Source organism: Hemitrygon akajei, chromosome 3, assembly GCF_048418815.1.
Source record: "Hemitrygon akajei chromosome 3, sHemAka1.3, whole genome shotgun sequence".
Taxonomy (NCBI): Eukaryota; Metazoa; Chordata; class Chondrichthyes; order Myliobatiformes; family Dasyatidae; genus Hemitrygon; species Hemitrygon akajei.
In genome coordinates, this window is record NC_133126.1 from 40,794,416 (window position 1) to 40,818,434 (window position 24,019).

The 24,019-nt window shown below is 39.6% G+C and overlaps 2 protein-coding genes across 2 annotated transcripts in view; both read right to left on the bottom strand.

Moving 5' to 3' along the window:
* Window positions 1-1,039: 1,039 nt before the first annotated feature.
* Window positions 1,040-12,332, bottom strand: LOC140724887 (protein kintoun-like). Its single transcript, XM_073039636.1, has 3 exons — window positions 10,408-12,332; window positions 5,206-5,352; window positions 1,040-1,762 (listed from the first exon to the last, which is right to left on the bottom strand). Exons 1-3 carry the CDS (start codon window positions 12,304-12,306, stop codon window positions 1,103-1,105), a joined length of 2,706 nt encoding a protein of 901 aa, XP_072895737.1. The 5' UTR covers window positions 12,307-12,332; the 3' UTR covers window positions 1,040-1,102.
* Window positions 12,333-14,461: 2,129 nt separating this feature from the next.
* Window positions 14,462-24,019, bottom strand: part of pole2 (polymerase (DNA directed), epsilon 2) — a 49,285-nt gene continuing 39,727 nt past the window's right edge. The window contains exons 14-19 of the mRNA XM_073039637.1: window positions 22,315-22,374; window positions 21,801-21,878; window positions 21,583-21,691; window positions 17,405-17,581; window positions 16,781-16,848; window positions 14,462-14,613 (exon numbers count right to left, since the gene is read on the bottom strand). Of these exons, the coding sequence (XP_072895738.1) occupies window positions 14,595-14,613; window positions 16,781-16,848; window positions 17,405-17,581; window positions 21,583-21,691; window positions 21,801-21,878; window positions 22,315-22,374 (511 nt within the window). The 3' untranslated portion in view covers window positions 14,462-14,594. The remainder of the gene's footprint in view (window positions 14,614-16,780; window positions 16,849-17,404; window positions 17,582-21,582; window positions 21,692-21,800; window positions 21,879-22,314; window positions 22,375-24,019) is intronic.

The window sequence follows — 24,019 nt, forward strand, 5'->3', positions numbered from 1 at the left end:
TAAGGGTAAATCTTGCCTGGACAAATCTGTTGGAATTCTTTGAAGATATAACAGGCAGGAAAGACAAAAGAGAGACAGTTTACTTGGGGTTTCAAAAGCCCTTTGACAAGGTGCCACATGAGGCTGCTTAACAAAGTAAGTCTAGGGTATTACAGGAAAGATACTAACATGGATAGAAGATTGGCTGATTGGTAGGAGGCAAAGAGTTGGAATAAAGGGGGCTTATTCTGTTCAGCTGCTGGTGACAAGTGGTGTTCCACAGGTCTGGGACTGCTTTTCACTTACATGTCAATGATTTAGATGATGGAATTGATGGCTTTATGGCCAAGTATGCAGATGATACAAAGATAGGTGGAGAGGCAGGTAGTGTTGAGGAAGTAGGGGATCTGCAGAAGTACCTGGACAAAGGCTGAGGAAATATACGATTATGAGTTAAAAGGAAAGAACTATTCTCCTCAGTAAAGGCATTGTACCACGCCTAGTAAAGCTGGTTCAATCCTGATCTCTGGTTCTGTGTGTAGAGTTTGCACATTTTCCCTGTGATCACTTGGGTTTCACTCTGGTCTCCTTCTACATGGAAAGATATGTGTGTTGATAGGTTAGTTGCTTGTTATAAACCTTGGTTCTGCCTGTGTAGATGATAGAATCTGGGGTCATTGTTAGGAATGTGGGACTCATGTAAATTGGTGCTTGGTTTGGACTCAGTGGCCTAAAGGACTCATTTTCATGCATCTAACTCTACAAACCAGTGGGCATTTGGAAAAAGATCTTTCATCATTTGTTTTTTGCTTAGACGTGGTGGGGGCTCTGCTAAAAGGACTTCCACTATATTAAAAAGTACTTGGATGGAACATTACAAGTTATGACCTACAGAGCCATGGATAAGGGGCTGGAAGATGGGATTAAGCTGGATAGTTATTTCTTGTCTGACACAGACAAGATGGGCCAAGTGGTCTCCTTTTGCATCATAAATTTTATGTGATTCAAGAAATAAATCTCTAATGCATTCTTCTGAATTTTAAAATAACACACATTACAATTCTAAACAAACTTACATTTTATTGTACAATAACACTGTAAATTTATAAATAAAAGTATTTCTTTAATCTAACTGATAAAGTTCAGTATTCTGAAAGATGAATGCAGAATGTGTTGTATGGTCACAAATAACCTTAACACTTTTATCAGCATGATCAATTTCCTCCAGAACTTGGAATGAAGCTGTTTCTTTAACAAACTCTGAATGATTGTCATTCATTTGATCAGCTGGAAGGTCATCTTCATCAAGAAACTCATTATCAACAGCCTCCCTTTTTGCACACACAGAAGTGGCTGAGGACTCATTATTCAGAGATATTGGATCCTCTGCTTGCAGTACATCAAGGTCTGAGGGTGATTGACTTTCAATTTCAATTTCCTTAATAAGCTCATTCCCATCAGTGGGATTCATGCAGCCACTTTCAGATACCTGGTCCACTCCAAGCTTCGAAATTACCCTTGTTCCTTCTGATGAATTGTGTAAATGTACAGAAGCATCACAATTCTCTGACAGGATAACCAGTTCATCTTGTTGATTAGACACAAATTCAACACAATCATCTGACAATGATGTATCCTTCTCTGTCTTTTTATCACTTGCAGTAGATTCAGTCAAGCCAATTTCCTCTCTGTGTTGCTGAAGGTTTGATGGAGCAGTGCCAGCTGTATTGTGATTCAGATCACATGCACGAGAGGTGATTTCATCCTTCTCTTGCTGCTGAAACTACAAAACCACAATATTTATCTAAATTTGTATTTTAAAATAGTAGTTAAACTTGTTTCAAATATCGCCACTGATCCATTTCAAATTTACAAGGAGCTGTTTTATTGCTGATCAAAGGACAGATGTATTACATTTGAGTGTACGTTCAAGATGAGGTAGTAAATTGGATTAGACATTAGCTTTGTGGGAGAAGCCAGAGAGTGGTCATAGATGGTTGCCTCTCTAACCACAAGCCTGTGTCTAGCGGAGTGCAGCAGGGATCGGTGCTGGGTGCATTGCTGTTTGTCATCTGGATGATAATGTGACTAAATTGAACAGCAAATTGTGGATGACACCAAGATCGGGGGTGCAGTGGACTGCAAGGAAGACTATCTAAGCTTGCAGTGAGATCTAGGCCAGCTGATAAAATGGGCTGAAAATGACAGATGGAATTTAATGCAGACAAGTATGAGGTGTTGCATTTCCATAGGACCAAGTAGGGTAGGTCTTACACAGTGAATGGTAAGGCACTGACGAGTGCTGTAGAACAAAGGCATCTGGGAATACAGCACCATAATTCAGTAAAGTGGCATCACAGGTTGAAAGGATTGTAAAGAAAGCTTTTGGCACATTGGCCTTCATAACTCAAAGTAGTAATAACAGGAGATGAGATGTTATGTTATATCAAAGTTGTACAAGACATTGTTGAGGCTTTATTTGGAATATTGTGTGTAGTTTTGGTCACCTACCTACATGATGTAAATAAAGTTGAAAGAGAGTGCAGAGAAAATTTACAAGGCTGTTGATTGGACTGGAGGCCTGAGAATGATTCAATAGGTTAGGGCTTTATTTCCTCGGAACGTAGAAGATTGAGGAGATATTTGATAGAAGTAATACAAAATTATGAGGGGTACAGATAGGGTAAATATAAGCAGGCTTTTTCCACTGAGGTTGGGTGGGACTACAATTAGAGGTCATAGGTTAAGAGTGAAAGATGAAAAGTTTAAGGGGAACATGAGGTGAAATTTCTTAACTCAGAGTTATGAGAGTGTGGAACGAGCTGTCACGCAATGCTTAAGAGAAGTCTGGATCAGTACAGGGACAGTAGGGGTATGGATGGCGATGGTTCAGATGCAGATCAACGGGACTACACAGTTTAAATGGTTCAGCATGGACTAGATGGGCCAAAAAGCCAGTTTCTGTGCTGTATTTTTCTATGACTTTATGTGATTTGTTCCTTAGTAGCTGGTATCATATTGCTTTTTACAACTTGTGTCCTTTGGCTTTGAGGACAGTTTTAGAAATAATGCTGTTTAAAACTAGCCAATGATTATAAGATGACAATTGTAAACAGCACAAACGCATTGCCAAGAACACAAGCTTAATACAAATCTAGACTGTGCTATTAGAAAAGGAGCTAGAAGAAGAATCAGCTGGATCTTTGAAAACAGAACTGATCATGAACTAGAAAAGGTAACATCTGTTCATAGTGGATTAAAAGCAGGGAAATGGCACTTATTTCTAAAAGGTCTTCCAACACAGGCCAAAGGTTTCTGAGAACAAGATGACACCAGCAGTACTGGAACATCTGGATAGCAAAGATGTAAACGTCAAGATGCTCTTTATCGACTACAATTCAGCATTCAATACCATCATTCCCCCCAAAAACAAATCAATAGCCTTCTAGACCTTGCACAAAGCATATTATAAGTAGCATTCAAAAGTAAAACATAAATTAAAAGATTAAATAAATCGTACACAATTTTTACAAGAAAACACAATTCCAACAAATGTCCATTTTAGTTCAAAATGGTCAAAGTGTTCATGGTGTTGCTAAATTGTCGTGACTAGGAATTTGCCAGATGGTTCAAGAACTGAATGGTTGAAGGGAAGTATTTGTTCTTTAACCTAGTGTTGTGGGGCTTAAGTTTCTGTATCTACTACATAATGGCAACTGTAAAAAAATGGCATGGCTCAGGTAGTGGGGATCTTAGATGAAAATGTTGCCTTCTTGAGGCAGCACCTCCTATAGATATTACCATTGGTGGGGAGGGATGTAGCCATGAGATACTGGGCAGAATACATGATTCCCTACAGCCTCTTACATTCCTGTGCATTCAAGTTGCCATACCAGACCATAATGCGAATACATTTACCCCATATGCCCTTGATTACCTTAATATCTCAAAAGATATTATTCCTGGCCTTAAATACACTCAGGGACTGGGCCTCCAACACCCTCTTAGCCAATGAATTCCATAGATTCACCATCTTTTAGCTGAAGAAATTGTTTCTCATTTCTGTCTTAAGTGGCCAAGCTCTCTTCTTAAGGCTGAGACATCATTGCCAAGGAGAGAACAGCTCTGTCTCTACCCAGCAAAGCCCCTTAAGAATATGTGTTTCAAAAAATGTATGATATTTTAAGTTAATATTTCCTTTCCTGCTTCATCTGACATGAATACTCTTTTCTTTCCGTTTCCAGCGAAATAGCAGAAAACCTGAAATAAAAATAATTGCTTTTTACTTTCTAGTTTGCTAACAATAAGAACTTATCGATGTGATTGTCTTCTTGGTCTTCCTGAACACATCATTGTTGCTGGGGCCATGGAGTCCATGAACTTATTCCTGACAGTAATTGATGTAAAGAAGAACGAATCCACATCACATGGATTACAAATCTTTGTGGGCTCCTGTGGCAGTGCAATCACTTCACTGTTGACCATAAATTCTGGATCATTATGTTCTTAATTAGACCTTTTGCTATTTTACAAAAATAGAAAATACCTAATTGTTAAACAATTTCACATGACCTGTTTTTATACTTCCAGTAACAATTTTTTTTTCTACAGGAAGTCAAATTACCATGGATGACAAGGCATGAGGCTAATGTGAGTTAAATGCCAAATATTTTGAGAAAGCTTTGGTATCCAGAAATGGAATTAGTAAGAAAAAAAATGATTAATGCAAAACCGTAAGAGCTGGGAGTTAGGTTACACTGCGCTAAATGTGATCAGCCAAGTGGTAGAATACACCTGCAAACGTCCTTGGTTCAAAAAAACTGGCTCGTAATCACAATCTTCTTTAAAACAACATCTGCCTGGATGTTGATGAGTTTACATCCAGGTTCAGCTGTAACAAGCTCAGCAATAAAGCTACCTAAAAATGACAGTGCAGTTACACACAAAAATAATGGGCACCTAAATGAGATATAAAGACAACCAGGAATCAACTTTGAACAAAATTGAAACCGTGTGGAAAAAGTTATTTAAGAATGGAGTGGAGGTAGAACAACCTCCATTGAGCTTTAAAAGGAACAATCTATTTCTGCTCTGTGAAATAATTTCCAAAGGTTTTCTGTAAAGTTTCTCACAATGGATGGATAGCAAGAGTATAAATACTTTCTTGTGCTTAAGAGTATAGTTTAATAAATGCTGGTTTTCTTTCTGTAGTTCTACATAGCTTACCTTTGAGTAAATAACCAGACCAGTTTCATAGACTTCTGACACCCTCAACTCTGCTGAACATTTCTCAGTTGGATCAGCGGGGTCTGCTTCCTTTAAGGATGTACTCAGGAATTGATCAGCATTTTCTGAAGTTACAAACAACTTGTGCTGAACAAAAAGAACAATTCATGTTCACATGATTAACAGAGAACATCCAACAAAGGCAGATACTTAAATGTACATTTAATGTTACAAAATAATTCTCCTGAAACAAACGTTAATGACTTAATGAATGAACTCAGCAGGCCAAGCAGCATCAATGGAAAAGAGTAATTTGTCGATGTTTCGGGCCGAGATCCTTCATCTGCCCTGACAAAGGATCTCAGCCCGAAATGTTGACTGTTTACTCTTTTCCAGAGATTCTGCTTGGCCTGCTGAGTTTCTCCAGCATCTTGTGTGCATTACTTTGATTTCCAGCATTTGCAAACTTTCTCTTGTTTGTCCTCAATGACTCAAGGCCAACACAATTAGCTTCCTAGAGACTAATGGATTCATAGCACCATTATAAAGTCCACAGTGGGTCCTGTGTAACCAATGACTAAATGAAAATGTTTTTGGTCCCTTATGGCTATAGTTGATGAATACAACCATTAGATATATAATTGTACTCCATACACATAAAGGCAAACTCAATCCTCCGAAACTGTTTGCTCAATATAAAGGAACCCCTAAGGAAGGAGAGATCATAATAGGACAGAATTCACCCTGCAGTTTGAGAAGGCAAAGGTAAAGTCAGATGCATCAGTATTACAGTAGAGTAAAGGAAATTATAGAAGCATGATAGGAACTTGTCAAAGTTGACTGAAAAGGGACACTAGCAGGGATGATGGCAGAACAGCAATGGCTAGAGATTCTGGGGCAATTGAGAAGGTGCAGAATAGCTACTTCCAAAAGAAGTATTTTAAAATGAGTTTGTGAAAACCATGACTGACAAGGGAAGTAACTGACAGCATAAAAGGAAAAGAGAAAGAATATAACAAAAATTAGTGGGAACTAGAGGATTAGGAAGCTTTTAACAACCAACAGAACACAACTAAAAAAAGCCATAAGGACAGAAAAGATGAAATATGAAGGTAAGCTAGCCAATAGGGATAGGCAAGTTGGCTGAGTTAAGTGGTTAGGAAGATGTTAAAGCCTATTATTAAGGATGAAGTTTCAGGGTACTTGGAGGCACATGATAAAAATCGATCAAAGTCAGCATGGTTTCCTGAAGAAGAAATCTTACCTGACAAATCTGTTGGAATTCTTTGAGGGAATAACAGGCAGGATAGACAAAGGAGGGTCAGTGGATGTAGCTTACTTGGATTTTCAGAAGGCCTTTGACAAGATGCCGCACATGAAGCTGCTTCATGAACAAGATAAGAGCCCATGGTATTACAGGAAAGATACTAGAATAGAACATAGAACTGAGAAATCTACAGCACCATACAGGTCTTTCGGTCCACAATGTTGTGCCAAGCATGTAACCTATTCTAGAAACTGCCTAGAATTTCCCTACTGCAGAGCCCTCTTTCTAAGCTCCATGTACACATCTAAGAGTCTCTTAAGAGACTCTATTGAATCCACCTCCATCGCTGGTAGTGCATTCCACACACCCACAACTGTGTGGGAAAATTTACCTTTGACATCTTCCTTGTAGCTACTTCCAAGCACCTTAAAACTATGCCCTCTCGTGTTAGCTATTTTAACCCTGGGAAAAGCCTCTCATATAGACCTCTACCAGGTCACCTCTTATCCTCTGTCGCTCCAAGGAGAAAAGGCCAAGTTCACTCAACCTATTCTCATAAGGCATGCTCCCCAATCCAGGCAACATCCTTGTAAATCTCCTCTGCACTCTCTCTATAGTATTTACTTCCTTCCTGTAGTGAGGTGACCAGAACTGAACACAGTACTCCAAGTGGGGTCTAACTAAGATCTTGTATAGCTTTAACATTACCTCACAGGTCTTGAACTCAATCCCACGGTTAATGAAGGTCATCACACCATACGCTTTGTTAACAACATTGTCAACCTGCGCAGCAACTTTGAGCCTCCTATGGACACTGACTCCAAGATCTCGTTGATCCTCCACACCGCCAAGAGTCTTACCATTAATATTATATCCTGTCTTCAAATTTGACCTACCAAAATGAACCACTTCACACTTAATCTGGGTTGAATTCCATCTGCCACTTCTCAGCCCAGTTCTGCATCCTATCGATGTCCCACTGTAACCTCTGACAACCCTCCAGACAATCCACAACACCCCCAACTTTTGTGTCATCAGCAAACTTATAACCCACCCTTCTGCTTCTTCATTCAGTCATTTATAAAAATCACAAAGAGGAGGGGGTCCTAGAACAGATCCCTGAGGAACACCACTGGTCACCGACCTCCATGCAGAATACGAACCATCTAAAACCACCCTTTGCCTTCTCTGGGCAAGCCAATTCTGGGTCAACAAAGCAAGGTCTCCTTGGATCCCACGCCTCCTTACTTTCTGAATGAGCCTTGCATAGGGAACCTTATCAAATGCCTTGATGAAATCCATATGCACTGCATCCACTGCTCTACCTTCATCAATGTATTTTATTACATCCTCAAGGAACTCAATCAGGTTTGTAAGGCATGACCTGTCCTTGACAAAGCCATGCTGACTAATCAGATTATGTCTCCCCAAATGCTCATAAATCCTGCCTCTCAGGATCTTCTCCAACAACTTGCCCACCACTGAAGTAAGACTCACTGGTCTATAATTTTCTGGGTTATCTCTACTCCCTTTCTTGAACACCTTCCAATCCTCTGGTACTTCTCCTGTCCCTATTGAAGATGCAAAGATCATCACCAGAGGCTCAGCAATTTCTTCCCTCACTTCCCACAGTAGCTTGGGGTGCATCTCATCTGGAGCCAGTAACTTATCTAATCTAAAAAGCTCTAGCACATCCTCTTTCTTAATGTCTATACACTCAAGCATTTCAGTCTGGTATAAGTCATCCACACAGTCCTTTTCACTGGTGAATACTGAAGCAAAGTATTCATTAAGTACCTCTGCTACCTCCTCCAAATCGCACCTGATTGGACGTATTCTCACACGGCTCATCCTCTTGCTCTTCACATACTTGTAGAATGCTTTGGGGTTTTTCTTAATCCTGCCCACCAAGGCTTTCTCATGCCCCTTTCTAGCTCTCATAATTTCATTCTTGAGCTCCCGCCTAGGTAGCCTCCTCCCTGCTGGCATGAACATTCAACTCACAGACCTCTGTTGATACCCTTGTCCCCCCCCTCCCCCTTACCCCATCCCTATCTATAATTTTAGTCTGGTTCTCTTTCTCTCTCTTTTGCCCCCTTACTATAATCTCCCCCCAGCCCTACCTTTCTTTCTCTTTTATTTCCCATAATTCTCCACCTTCCCCCTAGCCCATCACTTCCCAGCTCTCTACTTCATCCCTCCCCCCACTTCTTATCCCCCCCTCAACCATCCCATGTTACTTCACTCCTGATGAAGGGTTTCGGCCCGAAACGTCGTCACTACCTCCTCCCCTAGATGCTGTCTGGCCTACTGAGTTCTGCAGGCATTTTGTGTTTTTATACCATCTGGGAATCTCCTCTCTGTCCTCCTAATCAACAAATCCCCTATCACTACTTCCTTTCTGAGCTACAGAGCCAGAATCACTGCCAGTGATCTGACTGCTGTGGCCTTCCTCTGTTAGGTCATCCCCAAAGCAGTATACCTGCAGTTGAGGGAAACAGCCACAGGGATACTCTGCACTAGCTGCTTATCCCCTTTCCCCATCCTGATGGTCACCCAGTTACCTGTGACCTGCACCCTGAGTGCAACTGTAGGATAATATAAACACATAATTTACAAAAACTGACATTGAGTTGGGGTTCACTTTAAGAGGTGATGACATAGTTACTTAAGAGTTCACTTTAAGAGGTGATGACATAGTTACTTAAGAGTTTTAAGCGCGCTTTGTGTTCGGTGTTTGGTGTTCAATGAAATGTGTAAGTTTTTTCTGAAACATAAAACGCTTCACTTCATTTTATTTGTATGTCCTATCAATCCGTCAGCCTCCCAATTGATCAGGGGTTCATCCAGTTCCAGCTCCAATGTGGAGTGTTAGGAGCTGCAGCTGGCTGCACTTCACACAGGTGTAGTCGTCAGGAACACTGGTCATCTCCCTGCCTTCCCACATCCTGCAAGAGCATTCCACTATCCTGCCTCACATCCCCACCACTCTAAATGTGCAATAAGCAAGAATTATTAATGAGAAAATCTTATGGTTTACGCCTCTCCTCGCTGAGCCAAAACCTCAACTCCCCACTCTAACACTGGCCCACTCCACTTAAACTTAACCTTTTATTGGATTTTGCCAAGTGCCTAATTATGTGCAGTCCAATGTCTCCTTGGGAGCTGCTGTGTTCAAAACATATCAACTGCCCGCTTGCTTTTTTTTTTTAAATTCCCTCTCCCACTACGCAATCTGTCTCCCCGGAAACTGTGGTGTGCAAAATGTGCCAACCAGCCCCACTCACTTTTTTTAAACTCTCTTTCGCTCGACGCAATCCAACGTCTCCCTCAATGCAATGATTATTTGAAATTGATCCAGTTATTTTAACATCTAACACAACAAATGTTGCATTGTAGCTCAGTTCAAGTTGTTCACTGTTTTGTGATTGCTCCCAAGTGAAATCATCATAAGTTATATAAGCAACACTATTTTCTCATTCCAATGTTGACTTATCTGTCTTTGGATTCTTCTACAATACTATGAAAGCAATGCTGAATCCCAGCTACTTGGTCTAGACTTTAATATCCGGGGGATCTATTTTTATAAATACTAATTATCAATTAGATATGTCAAAATAACTGCAAGAATAAAGTTATCAAATAACACGTCCAAAACACCTTTCTTTAAAAGTAAATATACCATTCCACTGTACATTATTTCTACCAAGTCATTCTTTAAATATTTTATGTTTAGGTACTTGAAAGCAAAATTCATCTTTTAATAACCCAACTACTAGCTTGTCCCCAAAAATACCCAACTCAAGTTGAATTAAAATATTTTCAGTAAATATTCTAAGAAAAAAGTCAGATCACTTTAAAGATTAAAGAGGGAAAGCAAATGAATGTAAAGCCATGTTTTCATGACAGATGACATTTTGGGTTGGCAAGGTTACCTGCAATGAGTTGTGTGTACTTCCAGCACAAAAGCTTTGCCACAAACCTCGGCTTTCCGATGACTTCATTAATACCACTGTGGCATTGTCTTTTGATAGGTTCAGTCTGCTCTCTCTGGTGTCCAACTGATGTTCAGATGGAAATTGAATAATCAACGAATATAAGGTATCTGAGTGTGTTGTTCCAAAAGTTATGTTATAATTGTGGGTATGAAGAACAGATTTCAAACTATTTTCATTGATGTTTTTCACTTGCAGTATAAATGTAACCGAGTTTTCATTCTGATGGTAATGGAAATCTGGACACACAGCTTCATTTTCCTTTAAAGAGTCTTCTGAGCAGGATTTGGTATTTTCAGATGAATTTACTTGTGGGTGCTCAGTTATTTGCCCATCTAGTGTACTATTGCAATGCTTTTCCACATAACTTTTATCATTAGAAGTTACTGCAACTTCCTCAGGGAGGTTCTTCTGTCCTGAATCCACTTCTGAGACATTTTGGGGAGAAACAATCACATCATTTGTCTTCAGAAAATGGGTACTTGAACTAGAAGTAGTTACTTTCACATTTGATGTGATGGATGCTGTAATGTGGCTGAATCCAAGGTGTTCATTAGTTTGAGATTGCTCCCGATTAAAATCCTTACACCCATCTTTGTCATTTATACAAGCTGTATCACTTTCTCCATTTTTCTCTAGGGAATCTCCTTCAAATTTATTCATTTCTGGTATCAGTACTGACTCCTCATTCTCCATGGATTCACTGTCCTTCCCTGCCGGCTCAAAGTCACTATCGTGGGATTTTCCCAGTTCTAGGACTTGCTTTGCAGGAACAACAGGTAAAGTAACCACAAGCTGTCTCTTGGATTTGTTAAATTTAGCTGACCCCTGATTTTCATCTACCGGGTATGGGAGGGTCAAATCAAGTTTGTAAGCTGGTTTCTGCGACTCCAAACATAACAATTTTTCGGTCACATCCAAACTAGCATTCTCGACAGAATTAAGCAGAGGAAGGTCAATAGTCACCACAAGTTCTTTAGGTCTGGTACTCGGGACAGCATCGCGGGCATATCGATAATCTTGCAAGTCAAAAGATGATCGGTAAACAATGGAGTAGTTAGGTTGGGTAAATTTGTTGTCCTGCATTTCCTTATTCTGATACTTCCCAAAGGCATTTGATTTCTCAGTCGTACTTTTATTCTTGATATCGCTTCGAGTGGTCTTTTCTGATTTTGGAAACTCGTAGGGATAAGGGAACCGGAAAGGGCTGTCTTCTGGAATTTCCTTAGGGCCACCAGGAAGTGGTTTGCGGATAACAGCAGAGTGGGGCAACCCCTTATATTTTAGTTTCAAAGTTTTAACATTTCTCAAATCCAGCTTTGCATTTAATTGCTTCTCTATCGCGTCCAGTGAAATCTCATCCACCATTTTTCTAAACCTCTTATTCCTGTCAGCCATATACAGAGTGTCTGGGTGAAACACCACATCATAAATCAGATATTTTTTACCCTCTGCTCCCAGATCTTCCCTCCCAGGCGTGAGGCTGTAGGGCAGAGACCACTGCTGCCCCAGTGCCCCGTCGTTGCCCTTTGCCGGTTCGCAAGCGGGTTTATTTATCAGATCGTTGCTGCAGACGTTTATGAAACATTTTTTGTCACCGTTAACGCTGGTCTTCAGGACATGGCCCGGGTTGGGGTGCACAAACTTCACATCCACTCCTCTTTCCCTCTCCAGCTGGGTTATTTCCTCCTCGTATTTCTTCTTATTTTCTGGATTAGAGATTTCCTCCGCATAGTCCGATAGCAGTTTTCTGAACTTTTCATCTTTCAGCGCTTTAGAGAAGCGGTCCACTTCCTCGCGGGTTAACTCCAGCTCCTCCAGTTTGGACGAGGCCGCCATGCTTCAACGCGAGCCCGGCGTCCTCCGCCGATCAAGGCGCACGCCGATGACGTCAAGGACGGGGAGGACCACAAATATTTCAACTAAATCACTTTCTCCAACTTCTCAGTAATTAACAGGTCATCTTAAAAATTCCATTAAGCTATTTAAGGCTCACAGAATCGTACTTTAGGCCTTCAATACATATTACGCCTCAGGGATTAATTTGTTACTGCGGAAGACGACAGGAACACGACGGTGTGATCCATTGTGGTTGCCAAGGAGAAAATGCCAAACAAAACCTGACTGGGAACAGGCGACCTTAAAACATGCCATTGGTGCCTGCAATAGGAAACCTCTGTCTCCTAGGAGGTTCAGATCAGGTTTAGCTTTGGTATTTATATTATACATTTAGAAAGTGTATAACTGGCTCTGCACCACAATGATATGGAAACAAGATCACTGATTCTGGCGGGTAATCAAGCTCTAAGCAACAACTTCTCCCATCAAGTCGTTTATTGCAGGTACAATGGGTTGGTTAGACCCTGGCTCATCTCCTAGGAGGTAAAATCTGACAGAGCCTAGCACAAAGTAACTCAAGTTACGGAAAGGAAAATGATATACATGCAGATTAGCATATACTAAGCATTCAGCAGTTGTGCTCAATCTATAAAATTATTCAAACATTCATTTATCCCTTAGACTAACAAATGATCGTGTTACAACCTTACAGCTATTGTGGTCCTTTTTTGGACATCTGTTCAAAGTATCTTTATAATCAAAGTACAAATCTGTCACCATCTACTACTTTGAGATTATCTTGCAGGCATTTACAGGAAAATAAATAAATATAACATAATTTATTAAAATCCATAAACAACAAAGACTGAAAAACAACCATTGTGCAAAAAACAAACCCTGCAAATAATAAAAAGGTAAATAAATAATATGGAGTTATAGACTTCTTGAAAGTGAGTCTCTACTTATTCAGCAGGTTGCCATCAGTTTCCTGAAACTTTATCAAATCAACAAGTTTTAAATTGCTGATATATACTTTGGAATCAAATTCAATATTATAATACTTATTTTCAGTTTAATAGTTACTTTTGGAATTTAATTTAGCACAAAATATTATTAAATTTTCAGTGCATTTTGACTTATCAAGATTTAGCTTAGAAAATATTGCACCAGGAACAAGATCCACCTTTAGAATTAGCTTCTGTCCAAGTGAACTAATCATTATACAGTTTCTACAATTTCATTCATTTGTAGATCTTCAGTAAGGCCTCCAAATTAGGATGCATCTTTTGGGTAGAAGTATACATGTTGAAAAGCCATAAATCTTATTATTGTACTGGCACCTGATTATAAAATTGTTTTGTATGTTTAAGGAACTAATTTAAAATCTATCTAACAATATATTGAACTGCCTGTAATAAATGGCTTCCTAAATAAATAGCACTTACCTATGATTGGTTATGAAATAGTGATGGCCATTTATTGAAATTGTATTGTTTGATTGAATGAAGCTGATATCTGAGACAAGTTAATTTTCATAGAGAAATCTAGCATCTTTAGTGTCAAGAAAAATTCAACCACAAAACTTCTTTTAAAGCAGAAAAGGCTGCAAATATTATTTCTTTAAAAAATCTTTAGTTCGGAATAGAGCACTTTAATTGATCATGTGAAATCTATATTATGTACACAGCGTATCTGTGCCATTTACAAGTTTCAGTGTTTTTTTACTCATCAATCAGCAGTATTTTAACTATTTTAAGTGTAATTATAGGAAATATAGTTTATGCATTACAGACAACACACACAAAATGCTGGAGGAACTCAGCAGGCCAAGCAGCATCTATGGAAAAGAGTACAGTCGACACTTCAGGCCAAAGTGTCGACTGTACTCTCTTCATAGAATCTGCCTGGCCTGCTGAGTAACTCCAGCATTTTGTGTGTGTGTTGCTTGGATTTCCAGCATCTGCAGATTTTCTCTTTGTGCATTACAGAGTTTTTAAAAACTAAAACCACAACAAACGGGCAAAATATTTATATATTTTAAATAAGAAAAATGTTCACAATTAAAATAAAATGAAATTTTAAAGGAAAATGATTACACCAAGCTCACAAAAGTAAAGAGAGTTCTCAATAATCCACAAAAAAACTTAGGCACAAATTCTAATATTTAATTTATTTTAAAAGCATCAATATAAATATATACAAATAAACATGAAATCATCAATATTATCTCTAGATGCTGTGCATAGTTCTGCAATGTCCATACTTTTCCAACCTCTTGAAATTCACACTCAAAGATTCTGAAGTTTACTGAAAAGAAAGGAAAATCTAGTCAGTGAAGCGTTTTGAAAAAAAAACAATAAAATCATAGACACAAATTTCTGCCATGTTAAAAAATGTTGGAGGAACTCAGTTTAGTCAGCATCCATGGAAATGAACAAACAGTCTTCTTCATGAAGATGGGTCTCAGCCTGAAATGTTTGTTCATTTCTATGGAGCTGCCTGAACCTGCTGAATAAAATCACAAGGTATATCAAGAGTATCATGATCTATTCTTTGTTAGATCTAAGGCTGTAGCTAAATTGCAGCAACTGCAAAAATATTGTTGTTGAATTGCGGACAGAGCAAAAATTGCAGAAAATGCATACTTTCTGTTACTTGTGGTAATTTGCAGGTCAATAGGGAGGAAAATCCCCAAGAAGTGTGCGGGGGTGGGGGGGGGGGGAAGAGAGAAAACAGAAAGACACTGAATGACACGGGAAGCAGTTAAGAGAAGGGCTAGAGTCTCCTGGAGAGTGACTGCCAGTCATCCTCTAAAGTGTGGGGTCAGAGAGATGGACCGTATACTTTTCGACAGTTGTGGAAACCTGATACTGTACGCTCCAGAATTTCACATACTAATTATAGAATAATCAGTAGTCACAAATATAATTACATTTCGTTACTTCAGATAACCACTTCCAATTGCACAGAATTTTTCCCCCATCCCCATTTCCCAAGTGTGACACAGGTTCCTCCATGTTGTTTCAAAGGTTTGTAGCCAGAGGTCTTTATCACCTTGACATGCGTCTTCCCAGATGATACATGAAACTTGAGCATCAATACTGCATGTAAAGAAGTAATTAGATGTGGAGCTTATATTCCTAGCATAAAATATCATTATTAGATTTTTTTTTAAGTTGGAAGGAAAAGTCTACAACAGGAGAAGAGATTGTAATCCCAGGAGAACAGACAGACAGACATACATACTTTATTGATCCCGAGGGAAATTGGGTTTCGTTATAGCCGCACCAACCAAAAATAGTGAAGAAGTATAGCAATATAAAACAATAAATAATTAATAAGTAAATAATGCCAAGTGGACATTAGTCCAGGACCAGCCTATTGGCTCAGGGTGTCTGACACTCCAAGGGAGGAGTTGTAAAGTTTGATGGCCACAGGTAGGAATGACTTCCTATGACGCTCAGTGTTACATCTCGGTGGAATGAGTCTCTGGCTGAATGTACTCCTGTGCCTAACCAGTACATTATGGAGTGGATGGGAGACATTGTCCAAGATGGCATGCAACTTGGACAACATCCTCTTTTCAGACACCACCGTCAGAAAGTCCAGTTCCACCCCCACAACATCACTGGTCTTCCGAATGATTTTGTTGATTCTGTTGGTGTCTGCTACCCTCAGCCTTCTGCCATTTAGGAGTAGTCAGTAGGAGTAAATGGGTCAGCCATTTAGGAGTAGGTGATAGCTATTTCCTAACTTCAAGTTGGGAATGGTCAATCAATGATATGTTTAAGACTAACAAATGTTTGCACATTATTGCTCATTCTGTGTGGAATGAGCTTCCAGTAGAAGTGGTAGAGGCATGTTCGGTATTGTCATTTAAAGCAAAATTGGATAGGTATATGGACAGGAAAGGAATGGAGGGTTATGGGCTGAGTGCGGGTCAGTGGGACTAGGTGAGTGTAAACGTCGGCACAGACTAGAAGGGCCGAGCTGGCCTGTTTCTGTGCTGTAGTTGTTATATGGTTATATGGGAGAGCACTGGATTATGGATACTATGTAGGGCTCAGAAGTTAAGTTACAATTGAAGGTCAGACACAATAATAAAACGATGAAGACGGTTTATGAGGCCACTTGGACTAGTCCTCTGGTTGATTATGTAATAATTGTTATGACAATAACACATCACCTATCACAACTGGGGATTACTGGGATAGGAGACAAGACAATATCTTTCAAGGCAGCAGCAGACCTGCCTTCGGAGAGGTACAAGGGCAGGAAGGGATGACGTCAAGCGCACTTTCTCTTAAAATCCAGCAGCTGAATCCAAAGCAGACTTGACTTTCATTTGTATTAAGCAAAATAATTTTCAGGTTTACGTTACATATTCACAAATTCTTTTACATTAACTTTAAAAACCTTCTTGCACTATGTCCAATGCCACTAGGAAGAATATATTTAACAGTTTCTCTATTACCTGTCCTCCACAGTTTTACTTGAGGGATAGTACACCTTGAAGCAGAAACCACTGCGTGGAAATGAGCCCTTAAAATAAATAAACTTGCATGAAAGATGTACAGTTATAAGTAAAACAATTGTCATTTAAGTGTGATTTTAAACACACTTAAAAAGAGGAAAAGATCGAGGAAATGTTTAAAACATCAAAAACTGTTTACTTGGGTTTTCATTATCCTCCTTTCCAAACCTTTCCTTTGTTTTACGTCTTTCATCAGATTTACTTCCAGACAACTCAATGTAAACAAGATGGTATGTGAATGACTCAACCTTTCATTTCCCAAAAGTTCTAAGCTCCTAACCCCCACAAGCTAACTGCTCAAATTATGCTGTTGTGATTGAAAATCTCACTGAAAAGGAAGGAAAATGAAGGAAGGAAACATGCATTATAAATGGGGACAAAATAGTTTTCTTTAAAATATTCATGCTCAACAATCATCAAGATATTTTGCCAGTTATATTGAAACAAATTTTCACCTCATTAGAGAGAAATTTTAACATTTTTAAACAGTTCTTCTGACCAGTTAGACTTCCAGAATTTAATTCTGTGTAAAACATGGCAAGAATGTTACATAATAGTGCTTACAGGATTGACAGAGATGCAGTCTGTATGGACAATGTTGAATGGATCATATTTGTCAGCAAATACAAGCAGGTCTGGTACTGGGTACACACGAAGAGCATAATCATATGCCCAGTAGACTGGACTAACATACAGTGGCAGTGGTGTCAGATGGCTTTGTGCAACGATGGTCTTCACAAACTATAAAGATAACAATAAAGAGAGGGGTTAATTTTGTACTGTCCCAGAAAACTATTTTTTATGTTATACTTTGACACAATTGCAGACCAAATTTTTACAACTACAGCAGTACCAATTTTGTCCCTACAAACCAGAAATAAAATTGCAAAATGTTGAATGTAAGGGGAAAGCAAAACTAAGGCTAAGGTTTGAGGAAATGAACTGGGGTAGACGTGTACACAGTGTGTGTACAGGAAAAGGTTGTTTATATGTCGCAATGTGCCTGTGATGCTGCTGTAAGTTAAGCTTTCCTCTGTACTTGTACATACTCAGACGTGTGCACATGACAATAAACTCGACTGGAGGAATCCTGCAGCAAGCAAATCACCTCGCAACTCCCCAAAGCCTATCCACTATCTACAAGGTTCGTCAGGAGTATGATGGAATACACCCTATCCTCGTTATATGCGGGGGATACGTTCCTTGCAGTCAATGCATAGTATGGGAAACGCATAATGGGAATAATTATTTAAATGGAGAAAATAGGGATGTGTTCTGGACGGCTTCCTAAATATGTTTTATCTGTAATTAATTCACATTTTCATACCAATACGACACAAAAGCAGTACCACAAGGCAACATTTGTATTATATTTCATCAATTTAAAGTAATATTCAACGTAATAAATCATAAAATGTTAACCTGACGCTGTCTTTTCATCCTTGCTTATCTAAGTGTGTTTCGGCATACGCTTCCAAAAAAGCCCGGTCTCGTCTGCATTAAACACCTGCTTTGGTGTGATGCCTAACTCAGCTATCACAGCCCGCAACTACAAAGGGTAGCGTTAAGCAGTTTCGTGGTCAGCACTAGCTTACTCACCACGCACAGCTAAGTTGTGAAGCCTGTGACGATTAACAAACTTCTCCTTCTTGCATTAGAGCTAACAATATCACTTGACACTTCCTCACTAGCCTCTGAACAAAGACGACCAATAAATTTCCAAAGCTTTAACACAAAGATGATTGGAATTGAGGGTTTTTTTCTTTGTTTCATGCTCAATGTACAAACTCAACATTTCCTCCATTTTTGTCATATTCCGGTTATGCACTTTGGTAACAATCTTTGAAGACACTTGTGATGAATCAATCACTGCACTTTTTATTTCCTCAGCATTTTTCTTTATGTTTCTGATCGTGGACTCACCCAGGCTGAAGTAGTATTCCAGAGCTGTGTTACCTTCACCTGATGCCGCCCTGTTTATAATTTCCAACTTTTTTTTCAAGTGTTAACGCAGTTCTCTGTCGCTTAGCTGATGGCCCAGGACTTGACATAAGACGCTTTAATGCGCAAGATCGCACATCCACACACTACCAAAACCAATGCGAGACTGGCGGGAGTGAGACTGTGAGGCGTGCGCACGTGACTTGTATTGGCGGAAAAGCGGTGCTTCTCATCCCAGCAGCCTCGCATAACTGTGAGTTTTGGACGCATATAAGGAGAAGTTGGTAGAAATAGGTTCGACACATAACTCTGAATCTGCATTGTCTGAAGACACATATAACGAGGATAGGGTGTACTGTCCACTTGGATGTAGGACATGGCAGTCCGTTTGATAGGCACCCATTCTCAAACACTAGCAATTTGTACCATCTTCAGCAACTCAGCAAGACACATTAGCACCTTCCAAATTCATAACTTCTTCCATCAGAAGGGCAAGGGCAACAAAAAGCACTGGAACACCACCAGCTAGAAGGTACCCTCCAAGCCATACAGCTTCATGACTTGGAAATATATTGCTCCTCCTTCACAGTCACGGGGTTAAAATACTGGAATTCTATCCATTGTCCACCTCAAAGATTGCAGCTCGCCATCACCTTCTCAAGAATAGCCACGGATGGACAATTAGATGCTGGCTTAGCCCGCACAGTCCACATACCTTGAATGACTATTTTTGAAAAACTAATGGCTTTTCAATGGAACTTGGCAGAGGTACAATGACTAACCATAAGGATCAAAGGAGAATAGAGGATGCAAGAAAACATCATAAATACAAAAATAGGAAATGTGCTGATGCAAAAATACAATTAGTTTTCTGCTCCAATGAATAATTTGATTTCATTTAATACTTAAAACACCAGAAATTAAAACAAAAATTACATTGGGTACGCACTGTACACTAGTAAACCATATTCTAGTACATGTACAAGTACTATTGAAGAAAAAAAAACGTTTCCCCATGTCTCTACTAGAGAAATCTTAACTAAAGAACCAAATACTCATTTCCTGATCTAGTATCCTCGTATATCTTCTTTGGAACTTCTCCATTTTCTTAATTTCCTTTCACAATTCAGTCACCAAGGTTTACATTACACCAAGTTGTCTAAGCAATTTCACTGACAAAGTTCATGTGTTTCAATTGTAGATGAAAGGGCATACAGGAGGAGGCCATGGACCAACATGTTAGAATGGGAATGGGGACTGGAATTAAAATGCTTGGCCACCAGGAAATCCAGCTTGTTTGCAGATGGAGCAAAGGTGCTTGACAAAGCAGTCCCCCAATCTACGTCGGGTCTCATTAATATAGAGGAGGCCACCTCAGGAGCACCAGACACAGAAGACAACCTCAACAGATTGGTAGTGAAGTATTGTCTCACCTGGAATGACTATTTGGGGCTGCAAATGGAGATGAGGGAGGAGGTGAATGGGCAGGAGTAGCACTTCTTCTGCTTGCAGTCCTAAGTGCCAGGAGGAACAAATTAGACAAGGGAATCACTGAGAGGGCAACCCCCATAAAAAGCGGAGAGTGTGGTGGGGGATAAGGAAGGATGTGTTGGATGTGGAGGCTTATGATGGGATGGTGGGTAAGGACAAGAGGAACTCTATCCCTGTTAAGGCAACAGGAAGATGGAGTGAGGGTGATTGTCTGGAAAATGGTGGAGATGTGTGTGAGGGCAGCATCAAAGTGGGGGAAGGGAAACGCTGTTCTTTGAATAAGGAGGAGAGATGTTCTGGAAAGCCTCATCCTGGTAACAGATGCAGCAGAAGTCAAGGAACTGAGAAAAGGGAATGGCACCAGGTTATTTCCATGAACACTGTCTGCACAGTGGTCTTCAATAATTAAGCATTTTGTCACATATATATTGGAACATCAAAGCATACAATGAAATGTGTCGTTTACGTCACAACCACAGTCCGAGTGTGCTGGAGGCAGCCTGCAAGTGTCAGCATGCTTCCAGTGCCAACGTAGTCGCCTCACTACAGGAAGGATGTGGAAGCCATAGAAAGGGTGCAGAGGAGATTTACAAGGATGTTGCCTGGATTGGGGAGCATGCCTTATGAGAATAGGTTGAGTGAACTCAGCCTTTTCTCCTTGGAGTGACGGAGGATGAGAGGTGACCTGATAGAGGTGTATAAGATGATGAGGGGCATTGATCATGTAGCTAGTCAGAGGCTTTTTCCCCCAGGGTTGAAATGGTTGCCACAAGAGGTCACAGGTTTAAGGTGCTGGGGAGTAGGTACAGAGGAGATGTCAGGAGTAAGTTTTTTTACTCAGAGAGTGGTGAGTGCGTGGAATGGACTGCCGGCAACGGTGGTGGAGGCGGATACGATAGGGTCTTTTAAGAGACTTTTGGATAGGTACATGGAGCTTAGAAAAATAGAGGGCTATGGATAAGCCTAGCAATTTCTAAGGTAGGGACATGTTCAGCACAACTTTGTGGGCCGAAAGGCTTGTATTGTGCTGTAGGCTTTCTATGTTTCACTAGCATGCCCAAAACTTATGTCTTTGGAATGTGGAGGAAACTGGAGCACACAGAAGATACCCACTTGATCACAGCAAGAACATACGAAAATGCTGGTAGACAGCAGCAGGAATTGAATGCCAATCAGTGGTGCTGTAAAGTGTTAAGCTAACAGCTACACCACTGTGCTTTGGATCATGGGATTAAAAGGTCTGATTACAGTCATAACCAAAGACAATAAATACAATAAGCATTAACTCCATTAGAAAAGGATTAACTCACATGGTTTGGAATATCCAAATTACTGTTAGGAAATCGAATGCAATTTCTACACATCTTGTTAACCAGATCCTCACGAAAAATTATAATCTCCTGTGTGCAGTACTGAATCCTAAAAATGATGAAAACATAGTAAGTCTGATGTTTTCCTGTGAAAAGCTATTGAACAAAAAGGCAAACACACTGTAAAATTCTGATATATATATATATAGAAAGTTTACCTGCAGGGATTTGTAGTAAATACAGAATATGGAACTCTCTTACTGAACTCTTCTGTAATGTAGTTAGCTAGTGGAGGTCTTAAAGAAATGAAGAGAAGCTATTAAAATAATCCTTCATTGAGGGACTGAAGGCAATCATGTTTTACTGTGCATTCAATTCAACACCTTCAAGAGCATTTTAGAGATTAAGTGGAAAAGTCAAAATATAAAAAGACTATCTGGGCTATTTTAAGAATGGGAATAAAAAAGGCAGAATGCCTTTCATGACTCTGCATACAAAACAGAACAAGAAATGAAGGAAAGCCGAGGCAATACTGGAAAGGCAAGAATAAGAATGAATTGTCACAGGAAAGTATACAGGTGACTGATTGAGAACAGACAGCAATGCTGTGAATTCATTCAGTCCCATCATCACTGCTGAGCTAATGGATGGGTATTAAAAGCAGTAGCAAAACTGGGAACACCAAGAACTGTGGTGTCAGACTGAAAAAAAGTGTGAAAAACCAGTGATTACCTGGGTAAGATAGAACTTGGACCTGGATCTTCCGGACCAGGAACGAAAACAAAGCGGCTGCTGCAAATTGATAGAAGAAAAATACTTAGATTTATTGTTAACTATAATATAAAAAACAATATGAATAATGTTTTTAGAGATCTTCTAAAATATCCTTGATATTCAAATTGACGTGAAGTAAAATATTCTACATTTTGAAGAACGATGAAGAGCCCCGAACTAAAAATTTTCATTAAAAATGTCAAGAGTTTCATTATAATAAAAACAGAAAATGCTACAATCAATCAGCAGGCAGCGTCTACAGTACAAGATACAGTATAATAGTTCAGGCAGAGGACCTTCCTTCAGAACCACATCTGAAGTGTTACCATTTTTTAATGTTTTCACAGCGTTGAGGCCTAAAGGAAGACCTTACAGAGGTTTTCGAAATTCTGAGAGGGATAGATAGGGTAGACTCTTATACACCAGAGCAAATATTTTTGAGGTTAGAGGGGTTAAGTTTAAAGGTCAGAATCAGGTTTAAGTAGTGCAAAAATAGGATATAAAGAAGTAGTGAGATAGTCCTCATGAGTTCAATGACCATTCAGGAATTGGATAACAGAGGGGAAGAAGTGGTTCCTACATCACTGAGTGTGTGCCTTCAGGCTTCTGTACCTCCTACCTGACAGCTTGTCCTAGGTGGGGTGTCAGCTTTTTAAAAAAAAGTGTCTACAACTGGTTACTCGGAACAGCAGTGGAAGCAGGTAGTTTGTGGAGTTTAAGAAGCTTTTGGATTGACACACAAATATAAACAGAATGGAGGGATATGGATAACACACAAGACAAAGGCATTTAGTATAAACTGACAGCAGGATTGGCCCAATATCGAGGACAAATGCTCTATTCCAGTGTTGTATTTTTCTATGCTCTATTGAAGAACCAGAAGTCTGACGCAACATCTCAATGAGTTTAAACTTATTTTCCTTAATGCTGTCAAGATCCAAATCATTCTATTCCACAAATACTTTACATTTGAACAAATACCTGCCACATTGCAACTATTCATTCAGACTGAAACTCAAAACGTTGTACAAGTTAGCTGCCCGTGACATCAAAACACTTCTCTTTTTAATCCCAATCCTACTGTTGCAGTTACATCAACTTTCTTGTATTGTCAGGGATTTCAGACCCAAAACCCATCCAAAAAATCTGCAACTTAGAATACCATTGATCCTATCCTATGAGTCATCTTATGCATCATCCATTTCATGGTCTTTCTCTGGCTTGCCCACATGCCAAATTTTAAATTTTTCATTTCTCTTTATAAAAACTGGCCTCATTCCAACCTTTGCCCTAGTCCCAGATCAGATCCCATTCATCAATTTGGAAACATTTCGCATCCTTTTCTGTCTCACAATCGAACGCAAGAAATAAACTCAGAAGTAGGCCATTAGACCTTTAGTGCAAGTGCAGTCATTTCATAAGAATGTGGCTGATCTTTCACCTCATTATGACTTTCCTATACTGACTCTTAATCCCTTCAATATCTGAAAAGATCAGTTAATCTCTGTCTGGAATATAGGAGCAACGAGCTTCCAGATCTCAAGAGAATTCCCAAAATTCATTATTCCGAGTGAAGAAATTTCTTCTTTCCCGCAACCTGAATGGTTGGCTCCTTGTTTTGAATCTGTAACCTCTGATTCTAGACACATGTTCCTATTAGGGT